Source organism: Phaethon lepturus, unplaced genomic scaffold (genome assembly GCF_000687285.1).
Source record: "Phaethon lepturus isolate BGI_N335 unplaced genomic scaffold, ASM68728v1 scaffold9681, whole genome shotgun sequence".
NCBI lineage: Eukaryota > Metazoa > Chordata > Aves > Phaethontiformes > Phaethontidae > Phaethon > Phaethon lepturus.
Window position 1 is genome coordinate 66,337 of NW_010515527.1, and position 21,107 is coordinate 87,443.

The window sequence follows — 21,107 nt, forward strand, 5'->3', positions numbered from 1 at the left end:
GTCCATTTGACCTGCGTTAATGCACAAAGAGTAAATCCAGACTGCGCTCTCAATCCTCAAATCAAATCATTAGCCAGTGCCACTTACTGTAACTGTAGATTTAGAGGATATTTATCCATTTCTTTGAAAAACAGGGACTGCAGGACAATTTTTCAGATCGTATTGTCTGCTTTTGAGAGGAAAAATACACGTATGGTCTCCTGCCTATATGCTCACATTAACTTGGTATTCAGGTTTTCCTTTGTTCATGAAAATAATGTTACAAAATGAGTTCTATTCAACTACAGCTTTCTTTCAGACAGAATTAGTGAATAGAGGAAATCAGCTAGATGGGAAGCAAGTGAAAAGTTAAAATTCTGCCTTTCATAGTGATCTTCTGAAGTCCAGGTTTCCCAAGTTTCCCCCTCAGATGCTATTATTTTCTACTGTCATACCATCCAACAGCAGATTTGTGTTTATATGTGTTAAGAGAAAGTACACAGGGAAGCGCAGCTTAACTACTGAACAAAATCCATGCTCATTCACTGAAGCAACGCAGCAAAGACAAGCTCCTGAAACACAAGGATGAAGTATTTTAAACCACAGAAATGAGACTCGGGAAAACAGCAAAACCAAAAATGAGGAGGGGAGACTTCTTAAACCTACTGAACTCAAGAGCAAATCCCTATTCCTTGGCCCCTCCTGCCTTTACGCCAGCCAGATTTTCATTGAGCACAATTGTACTGCTGTGTAAAAGAACTTCTTTAAGGCTGTAAGGAGATGCAGTTTTGAGATGTGCATACTGACGTACCATATCCAGGAAAAGGATGGAGTCAGTTCTGTTTCACAAAGCACGTTATAAAACCATCTTCAAAAATACTGCAAATATTTGCAGCCTGACCAAAAAAAAAAAAAAAAAAAAAAAAAAAAAAAAAAAAAAGGGAAAGAAAAAGTAAACCTAGAATTTGAGGAAAAGATTAAGCAGATGAAGGATTTATGAAGAAAGATCTCAACGAGTCACCCAGACAGACTAAGAGTATACATGCAAACTGTCTACAGAGATTTAGAGGTGGTACGTTAATACCAAGGAATTGTGTAGGATGAGCCAAAGAGGTGTAGTTATGAGCAAGGGAATGGACCTGATCAAAGGGAAACTTCAGGCTTACGATCAAGAAATATTTAACTGTGAAGTCTATTAGTCTGGGAAATAATCTCCTAGGGGAATAATTGTAGTAATAATACTTAGCACTCATACAGTGCTTTATGTTTTCAAAGCACTGTGCAAAAATTAGCCAATATAATTAAAGACAGTAGTAGAAGCACTATGAGTTGTGTCATTTTAAATGCTGCACTGGTCAATGCACCAAAGAATATCCTGGAAAAAGCAAACCTGCACTGACTCTGACTGACAGCTCGGATTTCCTTTTTTCCTTCATACTAGCATCTCCAAATGTCTGAAGTTTACCTCCAAGAAGTACAATAGAATATCCAACTGTTGTTTAAAAAAAGGAAAGGAAAAAACCAAACTGCAAACAAATATACTTCCAAGAAGTAAATTTATTTTGTTCCCTTGAAATTTTAATTCAACACATTCTCTTATGCTGTTTTGCAAACTCTGAAATTTAAGGACATGTCAGCTGAACTCTAGAGAAGAATGTGCTGCTAGGGAGCTTTTTCCACATTAATTTGCATTGATTTGCTTTTCAAAAAAACACCACATCAGATATTAGAGAGGACTCTTGCTTTTTATTCTGTTCCCAATCATTAGGTAAATACACACTTATAACATGGATGATAGAATGCTAACAACATCCTGTATCTACGAGAGAAAACTTGGCATGTTAAGAAGGCTCATAATTACAACTTTCTGGGCAACATTGATACAACTCCTTTTCTGCAAATAAATTATGATACAGCCTTTTGCCTCGGCACTCTTGTCTCTTGAGTGCACAGGTCAAAACTGTTTGGGGGAGGGAGAGCCATGCAGTAAACAGCTTTGCAGGTGGAGCCCCTGTTTCATTTGTTAGAGAGGCTGGAAGTTGTGTACTTAATGAGGCAGAACATTCCAAGAAAGGAAAATACGACTTCAAGATTAATACAGCCAAATGGTCAGTTTTAGGCCCCAACAAAGTCTGTTCCACCCCAAACAAAGTTTTCCAAAGTAATCTCATTGCTTCTGCCAGACTTTTCATATGCATTTCTTATTTTTGCAGTGCTTACACAGGCACCCTCATATAATGTTCCCGTGCTTCCTCGCCTAGAAATACAAAGGAAGTCCCTAGGAGCTAAGCTTTGAGCATATCTAATACATAATATTCTTTAAAAATTATCCAGTCCTAACTGGATACCCAAAATAAGGAGTTGTATACATCTGATGTGTCCCTCAGTCTCCGCTCATCTCTCAACGGAGGGGCAGTTCCTCATCCATTCTAACATGCCAACACAAGGTATTTATTGCTTTTGAGGCCTCAGGAATTAAAAGGATGAGCAACCCAGAAAGCAAGATACAGAGCCTAAAAATTCTGCCTGGATAGTTCCTTCTTTAAGTGATGTGATTATTATTTCGGAAGAAAGCTTTGGAAGTGACAGGGACAGAATCATTTAGATTTCTAAGGTCCATTCAAGTGTATTAATCACTTGAGGCTACCCTGCAATGTAACAGTGAGAGTAGCCCTGCTAATGCCTCTGAACTGCTCAAGAAAGACTGAATCTATCTATATTTCAACAAATTCCTGGCAATTGGTAGTAAGTACATGCAAGCAATAATTCCTCCCATACTTATCTCTTAACATCACTGTGTGACAAGTTTCAAAGTTCCCAGTCAAAGACGTGGTCACAGAAGAACTTTCCAGCCAGAGCAACTATTTCAATTTGGCAAAACAGAGTAAGAGATTTAAACTTAACAATTTAAGATGTCATTTTAAAACTAAACTTTTAATATTAAATTGATACAAGCATAGCTAGAGTTGTACCTTAGTAAATTTGCAAATACACTACATTAGGTAGGGAGGATCAAGCCTGCAAACATCCTGCTTCAAAATAAAGCCCAGAATAGATGAAACATCTCAAGTTTGGTCCTTGTGTTGAATTCTAGAAGTGCTAACTATACAGGAATGAAAAAAACACTATTAACCCTTGTAAACCAAGGCCTTGGGAAGCCTTCTGGGGTGTATTCATTAATGATGCAAAATCACAAAGCTCTGTACGTCCTTGGCTGCATCTTTGTGCTTAAAGTTGCTAGATAAAGCATCAAGTACTACATACATCTGACTGGCAGCCACGAAAAAAAAAAAACGAGGCAGAAAATAAGGACTGACTGATTGAACATGTATGATGCACTGGGACTTCTAGAAGTGTGGATGGATAAGGAAGAGCTTCTACTCTGTTGACATTTTTCTTTTTCCATTATCTCAAACATTCTGCAGCAGAAATTGCATACCTGCAATTACAATTACAACTAATTGATCTGCCATTTCCCATGTCATAATTAATGTCATGTTTTAATAGAGTTATAATCATTCCATAATAATGCTTTTCATTCACCAGTTTCCCACAAAGTATAAAAGTACAGCGCACAAAAGCAATGAACTTTTATGAGGCTCTTTCAAAAACACCCCAAAAGGAACATCTTGGTGTGTTACAATGAACTTTTTAAACATGTTTCTATATTCTTATCTGAGCTGCAATAAAATACCATGCAAAAAGACTTTTCACTCTGGCATTCCTTCTTCCCTGAACATCCATAGGTGAAAAATGAAATCAATGATTCAGTGACAAATACATTATGTTTCCTAAGGGGTTATTTAATGTACTCTTAGCAAGGATGGAAAATGATGGTTTCTAGAGAACAGATGGTAACAAGACAAAATATCAACAGACCACAGTTGTTGACTGCAATTTATGGAGTGTACAGATGTGTCAACTTAAATGCAGTGATTCTGAGGCCAATAAAAGTACTTCCTGATACCAACAGATTAATTTTTCATGACCGCTGGTTACACAGCTATTACATTTTTAAAAACTAATTATTCATCTACAAAAGAAACAACAATTTTGCTTGAACATCATTACTATGAAGTGGAATGTTGCTCTTGCTGGCACAAAAAAAAAAAAAAAAAGGGCATGACCAGACTGAATACAAGTTTGCCATCTCCCTTTCAGAGTAAAACTTCCCTTTTTTTTCCATAAAGAATATTCCATAGAAAGACAAATGCTAGCAGCCAACTCAGATTTAAAGTAATAGTATGCAATAAGGAGATCCCACTTCCTAGCCAAATATGAAGCATGCTTACAAAAGAGCCTTTTTTCACCCTTTAATTTAGCAGGACGAATAACGATGCTTGTGAAGGTTGCAAGGGACTGGCAGTGCCTGAAGCTGGAGTCCCCTATTTATTATCCATTGCCACGTGAACTATGCAGACAGTCTCTCCCATGCTGCTATGTAAGACTGAAGACACGTGACTGCCAAAGCAACGTATCTCAGAATCTTCATCAATGAACAGGTGTAGTTCTAGATCTAAGCCTTGTAATCTGAGCTCATTTTCATCTTGTCTTCTATTTCAACTTGGAGAAGTATATCACTCTTGGTCCCCTCCCTGTATAGGCCCAACGCAAATTAGGTTACCTAAGGATTGGTTCTTGTCAAGAGTAAGAAAGGAGAAAGCAGCTCTACTTTCCAAATTCCCCTGCTATAACACTGGGGATATATTCAAATGTATCTCTAGCAAAGAGATAAATTCAGAACCAGGCACTTCACAACAACGATACCATAAAAGAGACCACTAAACAGACAATGTTAAGTTAGCTACAGAAAGGACAATAAAACCAAATTCTCCACTGTATCAAATTGGAAGCTAGTCTGCCATGGGCTAAACTTTCAAAGGAGACCTCACCTCAGCTGCCACGTAGCCTTTGGGAAATAAACTGCAAAAGCATCTAACTAGAGGCTAAACCAGCAGGAAAGCACTGCAGGTAACGCAGCACCCTGAAGAGAAAGTCAGACCAAGTCAGCCAGGGCCACCCACCCCCCCTGCCCCACTCGGGGTGCGTGTGTACGAAAGCGCTGCACCCTCCTCCGGCAGCATAGTAAGGACTCACTGAAATCCCTCCCTTTCAGCCCTGTGGCGTACACGAAGCAGGACAGAGGCAGAGACTGAAGAGTAGCTGCAGAAATCACTTACACTGGAACTGGAAAATGTGTTTCGATTGTATTGTCTCAGCTCGGTACTGAGCAACTGTTTACCCTACCTAGCCCGCTACATGCTGGTTTAACTTCAGCCTCCCTCCATACCACCTCCAGCTTCCTTCTCCTTGTTACTTGGTACTCATCACTAAACTCCTTTTTTCTTTCCCTATTCTCTCTCTTTTCCCAAGAAGAATACAAATATTGTATTTAAATGGTGGCAAACATTTACGTTGTTATTCCCTTAATTTATGTGTTTATCCTTTCTACCGCTTATCTTTCTATTTTGACCAGAAGCTATTGAGAGCTGGCTCTGCCACCACCTCCTCTGTTTTGTATTGTCCGTAGAGCAATAAGGATCCATTCCAGTTGCCCTATAAGCACAATCATAATAAACATTATTAATAGCAACAGCGTATTCTCTACATCAGCAACCTGGCATCACAGATTATGTACCTCCACAAAACACAGCAGTATGCACAAACTGAGAAGCTGACACCAATTTGGCTGATTCTTCTCCCTCATTGGTTTTATAGCTGTATAAACCCCACTTCAGCGGAGTTACTCCTGATTTAAAGTAGTGCAAGCAAGAGGAGAAAGAGTCCTCTATTTCTGGCAGATAAATGAAAGAGCTCGTAAAACGGAGCACACAAATTCAGAGGTCAGAGATGACATAGTACAGAACAACCCCTCTCTGAAGCAAAGCTCAATTTTGCACCCATGATTTTTTCTCCCCCGGCTTCTTTAACCTGTGCACTGTCTGGCCAGAGAGTTCTGGAAAACGGAATTCTTTACAGAGCAAGCAACAGCAACGGTGTCATGAGATACGCTGTACTATGCAGCAATCTAACTACTTCATATATCAGACATAAATTACTTCAGGAGACTTACACGCTAAAAGAGCAAGTTTCAAGTCATACGCTCAAAGCATCAATAGCACTAGCTTGGACTCATTTACCTACTATGCAGAAGTAAAGCAGAGTCTCACCTACCTGAATCATATGCAAAATCTCTAGGTTCCTGTTTAATCATCAGAGGAGGGGGAAAATTTTGACTGGCTGCACTGCCAACCATAGCATTGTGTTCATAAACGGGATCGTGGTACTCCTGCTTAAAACCTTGAGGCGGGAAAGGGATGTTTGGCTCAGACATCTGGCGCTGATACACTGGACGTCCTTCCCTTGGCATTGCAGGCAAAGGTGGGAAAGAATTGCAAGGTTCAGAGAGCTGGCGGCGAAATCTAGGACACAAGTTAGAAAGGTCATGTAAAGGACTTGAGCTACATTCCATTTCCCAAAGATCTTCACAAGTCATGATTAGTGGTTATGTCACTTTCTCAGTAGCAAACATTTTGCTTATGATAATGCCAAGTGCTCCCATCAGGATCCCTTGCGTTGTAGAAGAGTAACAAGCAAAGAAACAAAAAACCCCACCTGTTAACACCAGTTCTAAGCCCTGTCTCTACCACCATCCTCTTTGCTTTCAGTATCGTCCCTCAACAGCAGCGGCAAAGAGGAAACGCACCAGCTCCAAACCAGACGTCAGTACGGAGACCGACATCCTACCACAGTAACATGAAGGAGGCTTAGGTGGAGTTCTCTGCTCTTTCGTGAGTATTGGCAACATATTGCTTGTACTCTAATTCACTCTAATCAGTCTTACCGTTACACGGAAACCATTCTGACCACAACAAACACAAACACTTTGAATAAAGAGGACTGTCTGCCATAACATCGGGAATCACTGCAGGGTAAAAGTCCACAGTTCTGCCCTGCCGGGGTAGTGCTGTGGGAGATCTACCTGCAAGGCTGGCACTGCATTGCAGCTCTAATGGGAAGGGAATGAGAGCACCCCAGAAAAAGGAGAGGATGCAAATTTTTGCTAAGAGACACAGAGACTAAGAATTCCCCTCCCGCCTTAACTTGTACCCTTGGTCAATTCTACATGAAAGAAGTCATCAATACAAGCCACGCTGCCATTCACTCCTCCCAAATGCTCTTCAGCAGGCATAAAATCTGAGAATTCAGTTTTAAATTAACTTAATTTATACGCAACAATACTCGAGAACCTATGCTTGTTGTTTCTTCCATAAAACATACCTTCCTGAACTCAAAGGCCTGAATGTAATTACTTGGACATCTGCAGGTTCAGAAGCACAGAGAAGATTACAAAGATGCTATTTTCCCACCGTGCCCTGATGAACTGCACAGAGTCTTCCTGTCATCTCCTGCAGATTACCACAGTAGTGGTAACCACCACTGTAGTAGTATTGTGTCTGCACTAATCCACAGCAGATGCAATGTTCTTGCAACAAACTGCTTACTAGTCTTGTTATCACTCATCATGAACATGACACACTTCAAAAAAAAAAAAAAAAAAAAAAAAAAGAAACCTGTAAGGTTCTCTGCAAGTTCCTCACTCTCATATTGAAAAAATCAAGAACTAATCATTCCTCAGCTTCCTGTACTTTGGGTCTGAACTGACTTTGGTTCATGCAAGCAAAAGCAGACATTCTCTTGGAGGAAACTGGATGACTGAAGAGGAATTTGGGGGTTTGATTGCACAGGCAATACAATCCTTGACTATCAACACGTATGCAGTACATGTTTCTGAAACAACTTAAAATCCACTAACGTCTGTCATAATACTGTTGTGAACTTGGTCTGACAAATATTTACTGTCATAGCTTAATTACAAATACTGTGGGAGCTACAGAGATTAAAACTGTTACAATGTAGTAGTGGTGACAAAATGAATTTTTTTAATGCTGCTGTAAATACTGTATTTCGCAGTAGAAAGAGTACTGCACTGTAACATTGGGTTTTGCAATTCCACCTACACCTGCAGAAAATAAACTTAGAAACTCAAATGTATTATGAAACAGTTAGGCTGACTGGCACTGCATTCATTTCCCTCTTTTCCTTTTTTCATTAGCCAAAAAAAGAAGCAGAAATTATCATTAAGAACTGTCAAGGAGTGAATCAGAAAATTGCAACTTGAAGTTAAAATAAGAAACAGGCTCACTCACAAAGCCTCAAAGGAAGTTAATAATACTTGTTGTACTGGAAGCTTTGTATGGAATCAAGCCATTTGTTTATACAAGTGGATTTGATTCCTGTTGGTACTTGTTAGGACCACTTATCGTTCATATATTCATGCCCTGTATGAAGATATATGGGCTGTATGTTCTAGATACTAATGCCATCTTATGCCACCAACGCATGTTCCAAAGATATATGCCTTGAGCTATAGATTTATATATGAACTCATGTATGTAGGTCATTTGTTTAAATGACATTTTCTGAATACACTCATTGTAGTAGCATATCACCTTGTAAATGGGTAAGATTTGATTTCACAGAAATATTTAGTACACATTTGTTTCAAACAACTGGAAGTGAGAAGATTCAAAGTAGGGAAAAATACCTTCCACTGCAATTGTACCTTTCTTTAAAAAAGGAGAAAACCGAGACTTTTTGGCCTCAGTCAACTATTTTGGACTTCACTAGAACACATGATGTTCTATCATAGAAGGAAAGCATTAGTGCATAATTCCCTAAAGAACATGAATATCAAAGACGGCGGGGGGGGGGAATCATGTAAAGAGCCTACAAAGCTTGTGCAGAGCAAGTGTTTTGGATAGAGACAAATATACTAAGGTGTATGCAAATCTCTATAAATACTCAAATTAGGGCTGATATAGCTTCAGTACTCTCTTTCCGAGTTGCTCTAAAACAAAACATTTTTTTCACCCGAAAAATCTTATTACTGCTCTCTGCACAGAAGCCATTCAGCTTCTGGAGATTTCAGTCTCCTGACAACTTGACTTTGGTGTATATACAGAAACACATTTATCCACCATCCCGTAATCAAAACTGCTGCTTGGCTTCACTGGGGGCCTGTGTGGTTAGACCACTGTCCACAAAGGGAAAAAAGGATGGTGACTATGGCAGCTGAAGGGGCCAATTCAGTGTTTCCTCACCACCAGGAGGGCTTGTAGAGAACCTTGGGTGAAATTTAAAACTATCTCAGCAGAGCACAAAACAGCAATATAAACCTTAGCAACCCCCTTCAGAAGTGATGTGCACAAATCCCTGGAGATAATAGCCCTTATTAGAGCGGAAGCATGCAAATTGCACTCCCAATAACTGTGATTTTCTCTTCAGGTGCTTCTTAATTTGCTAATGTTTAAGCGCTAAGTTGAGTTTCCGAACATATACATCTCTTTACATACAGCTGAAATTTTAAATGCTCAGAGCAATCACACAACACAGCAGACAAAAACGGGTTCATGCAATAAAGAATAAATAGAATTGCATAAACAAGCGTTTGGTCTCAAAAATCAGAGAAATCCACTGAGCATATCTGTTGCAAAACGGAGCTAAGATAGATAGTCAGCTGTCTGGGGATTTCTAACGTACCAAAACAGAACAGGGTGACTTAAGGACAGTTTAAGCTTTAATTCTAGTCTCTAGCTCTTGCGGCTTTTACTCAGATTAATGTTATTTAAGCACAGTTTACGTTGGCATCTTAGTTTGTTTGAAATGCTGTATTTCAAAAGGGGTTGGAGAAATGATCCAGCCTTCCAAAGAGTATTCTGAGGCAGCAACACCATAACATGGCCACTTATCTCTTAGGTGAATTGCTTAGCAAGAGGCCAGACATTTATAGCCAGGATCACGCTTGCTAGTGACTTCACTACCTCACAGGGCTTACTAGCCTCAAGTCAGTCATAGAGTAACAGAATAGCCCAGGTTGGAAGGGACCTTGAAAGACCATCTGGTCCAGCCTTTCATGGGAAAGGGAGCCTAGAGGAGATTATCCAGCACCCTGTAATCACCCTTACCAGAGAGAAGCAGCAGGTCATTAAAACTCTGCCGCTGCCAATATGAACTCCTACTGAAGTCCATCAAGTCGGGTACCAGCCTTTCATAAAACACATATTTCTGACACTCTGAACCGTTTTGGCTTTTCCTTGGTCCCCCAACCCAAAAGGGAATAGCTGTGGGCAGGAAGCCAGTGTTACCCTATGGAAGAGACTTGTGACCATAACTGAAATGCCTTCTGCATGGGTCCATCGCGCATTTTGTGTTTTACCTGTGGTCCATAGGGAAGCTGTTGTCTTGAATGGACTGGGATGGAGGGAGATGGGTAGGGAAAACCCGGTCAGGTTTAGGAGTCTGAGCTGAGTTTGGGGAGGCATGGTGCAGCGGTGACACAGGAGTGCTGGATGGCGTTGGTGGGTTGGAGGGCCTCATTCCCACTTGTGGCTTCTGATCATAGGCACTATCAGTAAGGCAAGGGGAAAGAAGGTCAGGTTATTTTCTCTGGGGAAAAAAAAAAAAGTAGCATCTACATCCAGAAAAAAAAAAGTGTCACACTTGTAAGTTTTTTTAACTATAGTTACCTTATTAACCAGTTTGGGGCAGAGGAATTCTCTACTTTACATTGTGACAGCACAGAAAAAAATTATGTTAGAAGCAAGTGGTTCAACACAGTGTTTTCTTCTTTGGAGCATGGAAATGTATTTTTAAATGATTCAGTCTTACGGTGACATTCTAACAGGAGATACACAAAATACATAGAAGTAGAAGCACCTGGACTAGAGCACGAAGAGCTGGCAGTGCCTGTCGAGACTCTTTTTTAGAGCCTGCACAAACCACAAAGTGAGACAGTAAAACAATACAGCTAGAGGGAAGGGATCTGACCCAGAAAAACAATGGTATGTTGGCTTAGCATCCCACACCAGCATGTCAGCAGCCTCTCTCGACAGTTTGGGTTTTTTTTCCTCTCCCTCTCAAAAATAAAGTGCGGGTCCTACAAACACATAGATGCTATTGTCAAAGGTGTCCCAAATCAAGAAAGGACTTGGGCACACTTTGCACATCCCTCTTTCTAAACAAGAAAAATGCAGACGTTAGGCAGATAGTAAGCACGAACTTGCGTAATTTCCTGTCAGGTCCCCTAGCTCCCATCAAATCCATCAATGTATGCATTTGATTTTTGAAATCAAAATCATGCCTCTATGACTGGCAAAGGTTCTGTCAGACTTTTTTTTTTTTCTTCCCCCCCTTTCATATCCAAAAAGGTAAATGTAAATGCTTTAAGTGCTAGATGAAAGATGCTAAAATACACTGAAATGTCAATAAGAAACCCTTCAAAGCTGACACTAAAAGGAGTGACACGTAAGTGCAAACCAAAAGAAAGTCAATATAGAATGCAGTGGTATCAAGCCCCTCCACCACCCACAAATACATAAATCTTTTATTATCTAACCCTATAAAAGGAGGCAACTTGCTTTTGAATAGGTAACAAAGATGCAGAACCTAACGAAATACTATTTTAAATTGTAATCACCCACAAATACACACATGTAACATCTGCAAAACTTGTCAAATAAATAATGTGCTGCTCAGAGCTGCCAATTTCTTGCCTGTTACACAAATCTCTCTCTCTTTCCTAATGTGTGTAATGCATTTTGAAAGCACTTTCAACACAACTCACAGAAAACAAGACACTCCTTTCTTCTGTTTCACGCTTGCACCCTGGGTTTTTAAACTCTGGCTGTCTCCCATGGAGAAGGAATGGGGAATATGCATTTTGATAAAAAACGCTGCTTTAAAATGGTTATGTAAGTGTTTGGTACAACTGTAAACAACTCCATCCGTGTTCATCAGCTAAATGCATTATCTCATCAGTCTGTTATCTGCTGAAGAGGTAACTTTTATAAGATCTCTATTATGGATTTATTACTCTTTACTCAGTTCCCATTTAAATCAGCAGTTCTCACTGCGAACATGCTCCTGACTGCTTTACCTGACATTGTACAGGCACTTTTCCCCATAACTGAACTTGAATGGTTGCTCTTGACTGCAAGCGGAGCCAAGTTCCGAACATGGGCTATGGGGTTCCTTCTTGATTTTCACAGGGAGACCATGAAAAGCCACTGGAAAGAGAAAGAAAATGCAATTAAAACCCAAGTACAATATTAACAATGAGCTCTCTCAAGTAAGCTAGACACTGCTAATTAAACACATGATTAATTAAACCATTGTAAAACTAAAAACAATATAGGAAATAAACATTTCAAATATTTCTTCGGGTGTCAACTGAAAAATAGACACCAGAGATCCTCACATTGGCTATTAGCACTTTTATTGTTTAATAGAATGATGGCCAGGATCCCATCTCATTAGGAGGAAAATAACAGCCCACTTGTATTTGGCTTAACTACTGTAAATGTTGTCAGAGGCAAAATACTTCCCAGGCACCAAATGTTTCTAAGTAATATTAGTGAGGTAGCTTTTAGCTATAAATGCAGTAATAGTTCACTTCAAAGAGTGCCACACAAATGACTCCAAAATAATCATGTATCAGCCTTAAGTATACAATCAGTAATCTTTTTGTCCCACAGAATCCATGAAAATTTGCAGTGAAACTTAGGAAACTGGATGATCACATGCACCTTTAGTTATAAGTAACATCTGAAAAAAATACAGAAGAACTGGCTTCATCAATTTTTCTCAAAAATACACAAGACAAAATCCTGCCCTCAGCAAAGCCAATAATAAATGTGATATAGAGACAAATTGAGGAAAAAAAATTAATCATTTTTTTTTAAAAGGTAAAAAGAACAGAGGGAGTGTGACAGAACGGCAGCATTAATTAGAAGCACAAGTTGGTGTGGATTAAGGAAAAGGCCAAAGGTAAAGACAAGGTTAACCAGCATATTAGTTTGAGCCAGGCAACTTTCCTTATTTCATATCCAACCTTAACCAAAATCAAAGCAGAAGAAAATTCAAAGTTCGCCTCACATAAGCAAATCTAAAGTAAAGTGGCTAGGAGGACACAGGTCTAAAACACAGGTATTTAACAGCTTGAAAACACACCCTTCCAGCTTTAAATAAAATGAAGTTGTAAGAATATTTTTGATGCCTAGAGTTAGTAGATCAATTTTAATCACCCATTTTCGATGTTGTCACCAGAACACCGTAGCTTGAACATCACACTCCAGCCTAACACAGACACCTGCGCCTCCGCAGAAATCCACGTACGTGCAGCAGTCCCTGTTAGAGAACCTCAGCGCAAAATCAGGCCATTATTATATACCATCAAGTAGCATCGTTCCCCTTCCCCTGCACCTGAACTTAGGAAAGACAATTTGTTACGCATGATGTATTTTCTGATACTAACGCACCTGCACAGGATCGCATGTGTTCGGTGGGGACGCAAATGAAATGCTGTCTAAGAAGTGAGCAGCAGAACCAACAAACTCTGGTTTACAAGTATCTGTAAGATCTGGATTCCAGATCCTCACCACAGGTTTTCCCACGGTTGGGTAACGTTCAGACAATCCTTTCGCAAATGGGTCCTCTCATACCCTCTTACATGACAGCTTCTACCAGTGCCTTTCAGTCGAGGCATCCGCGAGATAGCAGTATCTTATTTTGACACGTACTTTCGCAAAACCCACAAGACTTGCCTCTAAAACCGCTACCTAGCTACTATATTGGGTGGATAATAGCCAATTACCTGGAAAGATGACAAAGGAAAAGCAGACGGTAAAACAAGTACACAAATACATGCGCTCAGCACAGTAACTTAAGAAACAGAGATGAAAAGTGGTGAACGTCACAAGGAAAGAACTCTTTCTGAATAAAACCGTCTGAACTTGCACTAAAATACAAGACCATATGGACTTCTTGAGTAAAGATTCTCAAATTTAGTAATATGGCAAAATGCAGCCCAGTCAGCTTTCCACCGCGATCGCGACACGGGCTGGCCTCCAGCAGTTTGTGTCGGGTTTTTGCTAGTGAGTTTTTACTGCTGCCTCTCCTTGCATGCCTTGGGCAGATAATGCACGCTGCACATGTAACGCGCATGATGGGCCCCACAACTCCAGCACGGTGGCTCCGACGCAAAGGCAGGCAATCTCTCTGGCTTGAATCAGAGAATAAAAACACAACTGCAACGAGCCTCTTTTTTAAAGCCAGTATCACATATTCGCACAAAGACCGCATGCTGCTCTATTTCTTAACTTTTTTTTTTTTTAAATTTTAACTTTGCTACTTCCTCGGAGTTAATCTGTTATGAAAAATTACTTCCCTTATTTATTTTTAAATAACGGGAGTACAGAAACTCCCACACCACAGCCCTGCGCGGAGAACTGGCTGGGTATTTCATCACAGCGCTGAGAGCCTGAACGTCTGCTAACAGGCAGTTTTCCAGCTCACTGGCACAGGCACAAGTGAAAGCAGCACATTCATTTTGTGCAATTTGCTTTACCTTCCCACATGGAGTTGGTGCATGTAAAAGGCTGTTAAGTACTAAATTATTCCTTATCAAATCACCATCATCTGGAGTCATGATCAACACTAATTAAATTACTTTCACTGAACGCGGCTCCAGCCTGCTGCCTCGGCTGCGAGGTACATTTTATTTTGCTTACTGTACAGTCCTAGCAAGGTACCGGGCACGGTGCTAGAAGGCATCTGTGCTGTAGTTTTAATTAAAGTTTACCTCACCTTCCTCCCAGGTTTATAAGCTAGGGTAAAGTGTATCAAATCAAGTAGGTTAACGCCTTCATTTCATTTAGGGAAAGCATTACAGTCCAAAGTGATTTTATATTAGATCTTTATCTTAACTACGGCCAGAAAAGATAATGTAGCTGTAAAATTTAAAGCCTTCCTCGGGCAGTCCCCTGACACAGTCACCACGCTAAGCTTTATCTGTAACTCCCTAAGTGTTCACTTTTAGAGGCAGAAAGGAAAAAAGATAGCCCGAGAAAAATACTTACTGCAATTTTGGGGGGCTTTCTTGAAGGCTACTTGACCTTTCAAACCACATTTTAAGAGTGGCTGAAGATGACAGGCTTATTCCAACAGTGAAATTTCAAACATTCAAAACCGTTCTCGTATCATCACTGTAACTCTCCACCCGTCGCTCTTCATTTCAGTGTGACACTTGTTTTATAGTACACCTATTAAACCAGATTTTAAACCTACACCCTTTTGCTAAGTGGGATTTTATATTATGTTTTTAATCCATTTTCTTTTGAGGAGAGCAAGGTTGCTTATTTATACAATCTAATTTTAGTGCAGCACACCAAGCTACCAACACATCCAAATTAACAAAATGACATTTCAAACAACCAGCTCCTCACCACTTCTTTCTTCCTGATGGCAAATTCGTTTTACTTAACCCCAGAACAGAGTTTCAACCCTATTAAAGTAACGGGCACTCTGCCTTAATAACGATCTTATTAAGAAGTGACCAAGGGCCAAGATTTCATCCCAAGTGATTACTTACAGATAACTACCTCCGAACTTGAAAGGCAAACAATCTTACAACATGTATTTAGATGGATGGCTTCAACACCTCATCTCAACTACTGGGGAAAGTCAGGCTTATCGGTATCAGAACAGACTCAACCCACAGACCCTGTCTGGAGATCCTCCAAAGTCAACATGCAGAGAAGGACTGCTACCATCTGTAGCAAACGGGTTAACATATAACTCGTTACTGTATGTATGTTCTCTATGCATAAATGTATCTACCTATATCCACAGAGTAAAAGGGCTTGCACGTTATACATACGTACAGACCTAAATTTTATACAAAACAATAATATCACCATGGAGTAAACTTGCACAGAACATGCAAAAACACAGGGTGAAACCTGCTACCCCCTCGTTTTGAAGCGCTGTTCTCCTTTGCTATCTGTCAACAGCCTCATCCCCGAACCCTTTGTTCATAATAATACCCAGTTTTAAGACCCAAATGGAGAATAATTTTATTAAGAACTCTGAAATTAAAGGAGGAATCCGGCTGCCTTAGAGGAGACTGATTTGTATACTTTCTAGCCTGAGAAACAGGAGATCTACCACCTCTGTACAGACAGAGCTGAATCACTTCTTTTAAGAAAGCCCTAGAAATGCACTGCATCAAGTATAAAAGCAATAGTTTAAAATATTTTTCAATTCAAGAGATGATTATTCAAGATGAAGAATAAAACGAGGAATATTTCACATGAAATTGCAAGTCATTCCTCCTTTGAGCAAGAAGTTGTTTTACAATTTTCAAACTTCAGACTCCTGCCCACAGCACAAAATAAAATCTGGTTTTATTTTCTGAAGAAGAATAATGGATTTAAACATGTTTTTAAAAGGCTTGAAATATTACTGGTAATTCAATGATGTTGGCTAACAGCAGGCAATCTCGACTCCACTGACCAAACAGACAAAAGATGCCTTATTATCAACACTTGTAGGGCGAATGCATTTACTGTACAGTATAAAAATCAACGGACAGCAGCAACCTTGCTTGTGCTAGTGAACTCCAGTGTCTGCTAAGCAATCCTACATTCACGTGTCGTTGGAGGACTTTGCGTACCTGCAGAGAAAAGGAAGTAACCAGGGAGTCACAGCGAGTCATGCCCTGAACATTTCTGCTGCATGTTTCCGACCTGCTTTTCACATTATGCTCTCAAATCACCCTCTAAACCCAATTTAGTAAATAAACCCATTCACTTTTATGATCGATTGAGACAAAACTGTTCATATGCAATTTAAGTTTAGAGAGATTTCTTGATCAAATTTGAACAGAAGGGATCTGATATTCTTAACAGCAAGATGAAAAGCCAGAAGATGTAAAAATACTTAAACCACTACAACTCCAGGTGCTAGACTGATTGAGGTGACCCATGTTAGTACTTGGTAAAATTTCAAAGGCAAGAAGAGAAGGCCCCTGTACTGATAAAGCCAATACTGTCACACTTTACATCTATCTCCCAATACACACAGAAATGCAGCAGGCACTCCAGATACATCAGAGTCTCTCCAAGATTCTTTTCCGGTACATTTACCTCTGCCAAGGCCTCCCCTTCCCCCAACACACAAAAATCCATTACTAAAGGGTCTAATCTCAGCTATCAGCACAGAGTGCCTTTTATGGAGCCATTAAACCATTTCTCTTGTTTACAGTGCCTGAAGAAAGATGTGAATTATGTCTGTGACAAAACAGGCGATAACATTTCTAAACTGCTATCAAAATGCAAACTGAAATACACTTAAGGACAGGGACCCTAATTCGTGGTTTTGCGATTTTCCTCTCTCACTCTAACTTACCAGCACTCACCTGATGATTCAAACAAATTATTTATGCTGTTAAGTACAACAGGTAGGCATTTTAATAATAAAATAAAAAGACTTTCAATGAACGAACAGTTTATTGAAACGGTTCATCAAGGAAGGTAAAGTGCTGGTTACTTCTCAGGTGATAGTAATGACCTAGGTGCTCTTATCAGTAGACATTTAAAAAACAATCCAAACACAACATTGTGGGTTCGTATGAGGCCTGAAATGCTCTCTTTCTGCAACAGTTACTTATCATTTGAACCATACATTCAAGTGTAGATATTTGCGTATCTGATGCAATGAGCTACAAAACTAAACACTTTCTACATGACCTTCCAGGTGGGAATGCCAGGTTTTACTCTGAAGAGGTTTAAAAAAATATATATATTTGATTTATGGAACAATAGCCTTCTGCATTATGGAGGCTATTTATTGATTATTTATTTCTAGATCATTATGATTTGAACAGACCTTTGTAGGTAGCTGCATGCTGAATTTCAACAACCATTTAATAGGCATCTGATTAAAGACAACATGATGTCAGGTGCTCTCTCCATTTCATACCACTATACATGAAGATGAGAAATTTTACCAGTCATCTTTGGGATGCAAGGAAGAATTAGCTGAAGCAGGTACTAGACCCAGCTGACCATTCCTTCATACTCTGGAGGTTACTGCTGCTGCAGCTGAATGTGGCTTGCAACCTAGCATACTAACAAAAACTGAAATAAAAACATCATGTTGGAGAGGTGACAGATGAAGAAAGGTAGGAGGATGGAAAGACACGAAAGGCTGGTAAACGAGTCTTTCCAGCTAAACTGTTTCAAATGATTTTTGAATTAAAGCCTACACATACAGACCACTGCAACAGCGGAAGACAGAACTGACTGCAAGCAAGGGCGACTGAGGCAAGATCTTCAATCGTTTTCACCCTAGGCAATCTCTTGCCTAGACAATGGCAAAAAACCCCTTTTGTTTCTGACCACTGCAACAGCTGCAAAGATGAGCAAGACTTGGAAAACTGTGGACTGATTTAGAAGTGGCTGAACAGATTACATCTACACAGACTGCACCAAGTTCTTCAACCATTTGATCCATCAAAGTCACCTCTATCAGATCGTAGCTGAGCTCCAGTCAACTGGATTTCATTTAGGTCCTGCTCTCTGCCAGATACTGGAAGAAGCTGGTGACAAATTGGATATCTGACACACAGATGTGTATCATCACTGTGGTTTCAGAGACTATCCTCACAGTTTATATAAAAACTGAACATAGACAAGAGACGTGAGCTTTCAGTATCTCACAAACAAAAGCTGCTAGATAAGGGAGGGGCAAGGGGGGAATCTAAGCAATCCTATCATTATTTTTTTGAAGAAGTGCATGATCTTGGTATTATTCTAAATCTTATGGTTACATCTAGAAAATTAGAACTTGCTTAAGACACAGAATTTGGCCCTGAAGACAACTGGCCTCTGTGTAGTCCCACTGCGTGGTGACCGTTCACCCGAAAAGAGAGTCTGCGTTTGGGTGTTGGTGTGTGTGTGCGCACAGAGAGTCACATGGAAGTAAGCACGCCGAATGTGCAAGCATGGCTCTCCAATGATACATTACGTATGGTCAAAGAAGCTGTAATACCGTAATAAAGGGCAGTAAGCTTTTTCCTCTCCAAATTCATATATGTAACTGGTGAGAAAATGGGCAAGCAGCACGCAGAAGAGAGGAACAAGATGAAAATGTGTAAAAATGCATTCAACGAAAAGCTAGTTCTTTCCTACGAGGTGGCCTGGCTTTAATTCCAGGGAAGGAAACCTGAGGATAGCCGTTATCACAGCAAATGCTCTGCCACCCCTTGTCTCAGTGCTCTTTCCCAGAAAGTGGAACTTCATGACTGGGCAGTACTTGGCAAACCTGTTAGATATGATTCCATCAATTCAGTCTTTGCCTTGGCTTCAGATCAGATCCTTCCAGCCCCTACCAGCTCAATAGATAGAAACAGCATGGGACCTCATTTTTTGGAAGCTAGTTCTAAATGATGAGCCCAAGCACTAGCTTTCAAAGCCAACTGGCAAGAATAGAATACGTGGGCAAGATGGATCTATTTGAGAACCTTGTTGAACAAAAAGAAAATACCAGCTTTGAAGTAATCTGTCACCTTTACTGGAAAATATGCAACTACAAATGCACTTTAATAACAGAACTCACTCTGCAAAATGAAGCAAATTGCTTATTTTCTTTTCCAGCCTAAAGCATACAATACTGTGCATGTCAATTAACGGTCTACTTGAATACTGCATTGCAAGAATGCTACATAATAGTATAGTCTCTAAAATCCTCAGGGGGTGGGCAGGGATGGGGGGATTGTGAAGAATAAAAGATAGTCCAAAATTGTGGGACTTTGTCTTCAAAGTCTACATGGACTGTTGTCATGGTATGAGAATAAAAAAAAATATTGATTCTGAATTTGAATTATGAAAAAGTAGCAAGCTGATGAAGATGAACTGCGCTGAAAGCTGGAATTTATTGCTATTTACTACTACCGAGTTTCAAAATGGAAAACAGCAGCACACTTTCCGACAACTGATAGTGGGAAACTCTGGACCTTAAAATCTGCACTAATGCATCTGTATTAATAACCATTGTTTGTTAAAATAACTTTCTCTTGCTTTGGAGTAAGAGAGGTTTTTTCTTTCTTTTTTGTTTTAAAGCAAAAAGCCCTACAGATTAATGAGTAAAAGACCAAAACCAAGTATTGACGACAATCAACTTTAAATTAACTGGACCACCAGTTCATCTCTAGATTATGTTAATTCTATATATCCACCATAATTCTTCTCTATCTTTACTATGATCTTGCATTAACATAAAGCCTTTGAGAATAACAAGTGAAGCCCAAAAAGAGGCTGAAGTAGAGAACAGGGATGGACTCACTGTACCTACAGCACATAAAAGTTGCATCGCTGTCCATAAACCGGGTTTATACCGAGGGCATTTGTACATGGGGAAAAGCAACCAACAAAATCATCATTATAATGCAGACATATGCCACTTCCCTATAGCACTGCTTATTTGACTGCTAAAAATGACGCTCTTGTCCCCTGTTCAGCAAAGAGACTCTTCCAGATCCTTCTTCACAAACAGAAAGAAATGTCATTCTTTAACTGAAATGTGCTTTTCTAAAGTTTGTGTGCTTAAGACACCAACTATTTTTGCCAGTGTAGCTATTTCTGAGCAGCTAACCCAAGACCCCCTGCCACAACTGATACATCCTTCTCAAGAGGTGGGGGGGTTCCCAGCCAGGGTGGAGCTGGGGGCACAATGTTAGAGGTTGTACCCATACAGCTTAATAATCGGTTCAACACTATAAATCTCCGTTTTTAGTGCAAGATATCCCTCATTTGCTTGCCTGTGCAGTTGCAATTTCTGAAATATTCATTAGAGTTCCTGAGGGCACCTGCAGCTTTCTGATGCTCTAAGTGCTGAAGGCACCACTGAGATAATTCAGATATTTGCAGCCACTTGGCTTCTCATTTAAAAGGACCATGCCGGTTGAAAATTGAAGGCTGCGAGTATGTTCGGTAATCAAAATGAAAAAGCTCACCCAAAAGGTGAAGCCACCTGGCTAGAGAAAGGGTGCGGGGCTAGGGGGGGAGCCTTCAGTAAGTAGCAGTAAAAGGTACCCCTCTCCCGAAACCCAAAACCAGAGCAATTACAAGGCAAACTTTTCACCAGGTGCCAGTAAACACCTTGTTAGGACGCTATAGGTCCTTGGGCCTGAACTGACACTACATCTGGGCAGCTGCTACCTGGCTGAA

At 40.0% G+C, this 21,107-nt stretch overlaps 1 protein-coding gene across 1 annotated transcript in view; it reads right to left on the reverse strand.

Annotated features, from left to right (window-relative positions):
• The window catches only part of ETV1 (ets variant 1), a 31,668-nt gene extending 19,565 nt beyond the window's left edge, over positions 1-12,103 (reverse strand). Inside the window, exons 1-3 of the mRNA XM_010295797.1 lie at positions 11,978-12,103; positions 10,259-10,447; positions 6,154-6,401 (exon numbers count right to left, since the gene is read on the reverse strand). Coding sequence (XP_010294099.1) covers positions 6,154-6,401; positions 10,259-10,419 — 409 coding nt within the window. The 5' untranslated portion in view covers positions 10,420-10,447; positions 11,978-12,103. The remainder of the gene's footprint in view (positions 1-6,153; positions 6,402-10,258; positions 10,448-11,977) is intronic.
• Positions 12,104-21,107: the final 9,004 nt, after the last annotated feature.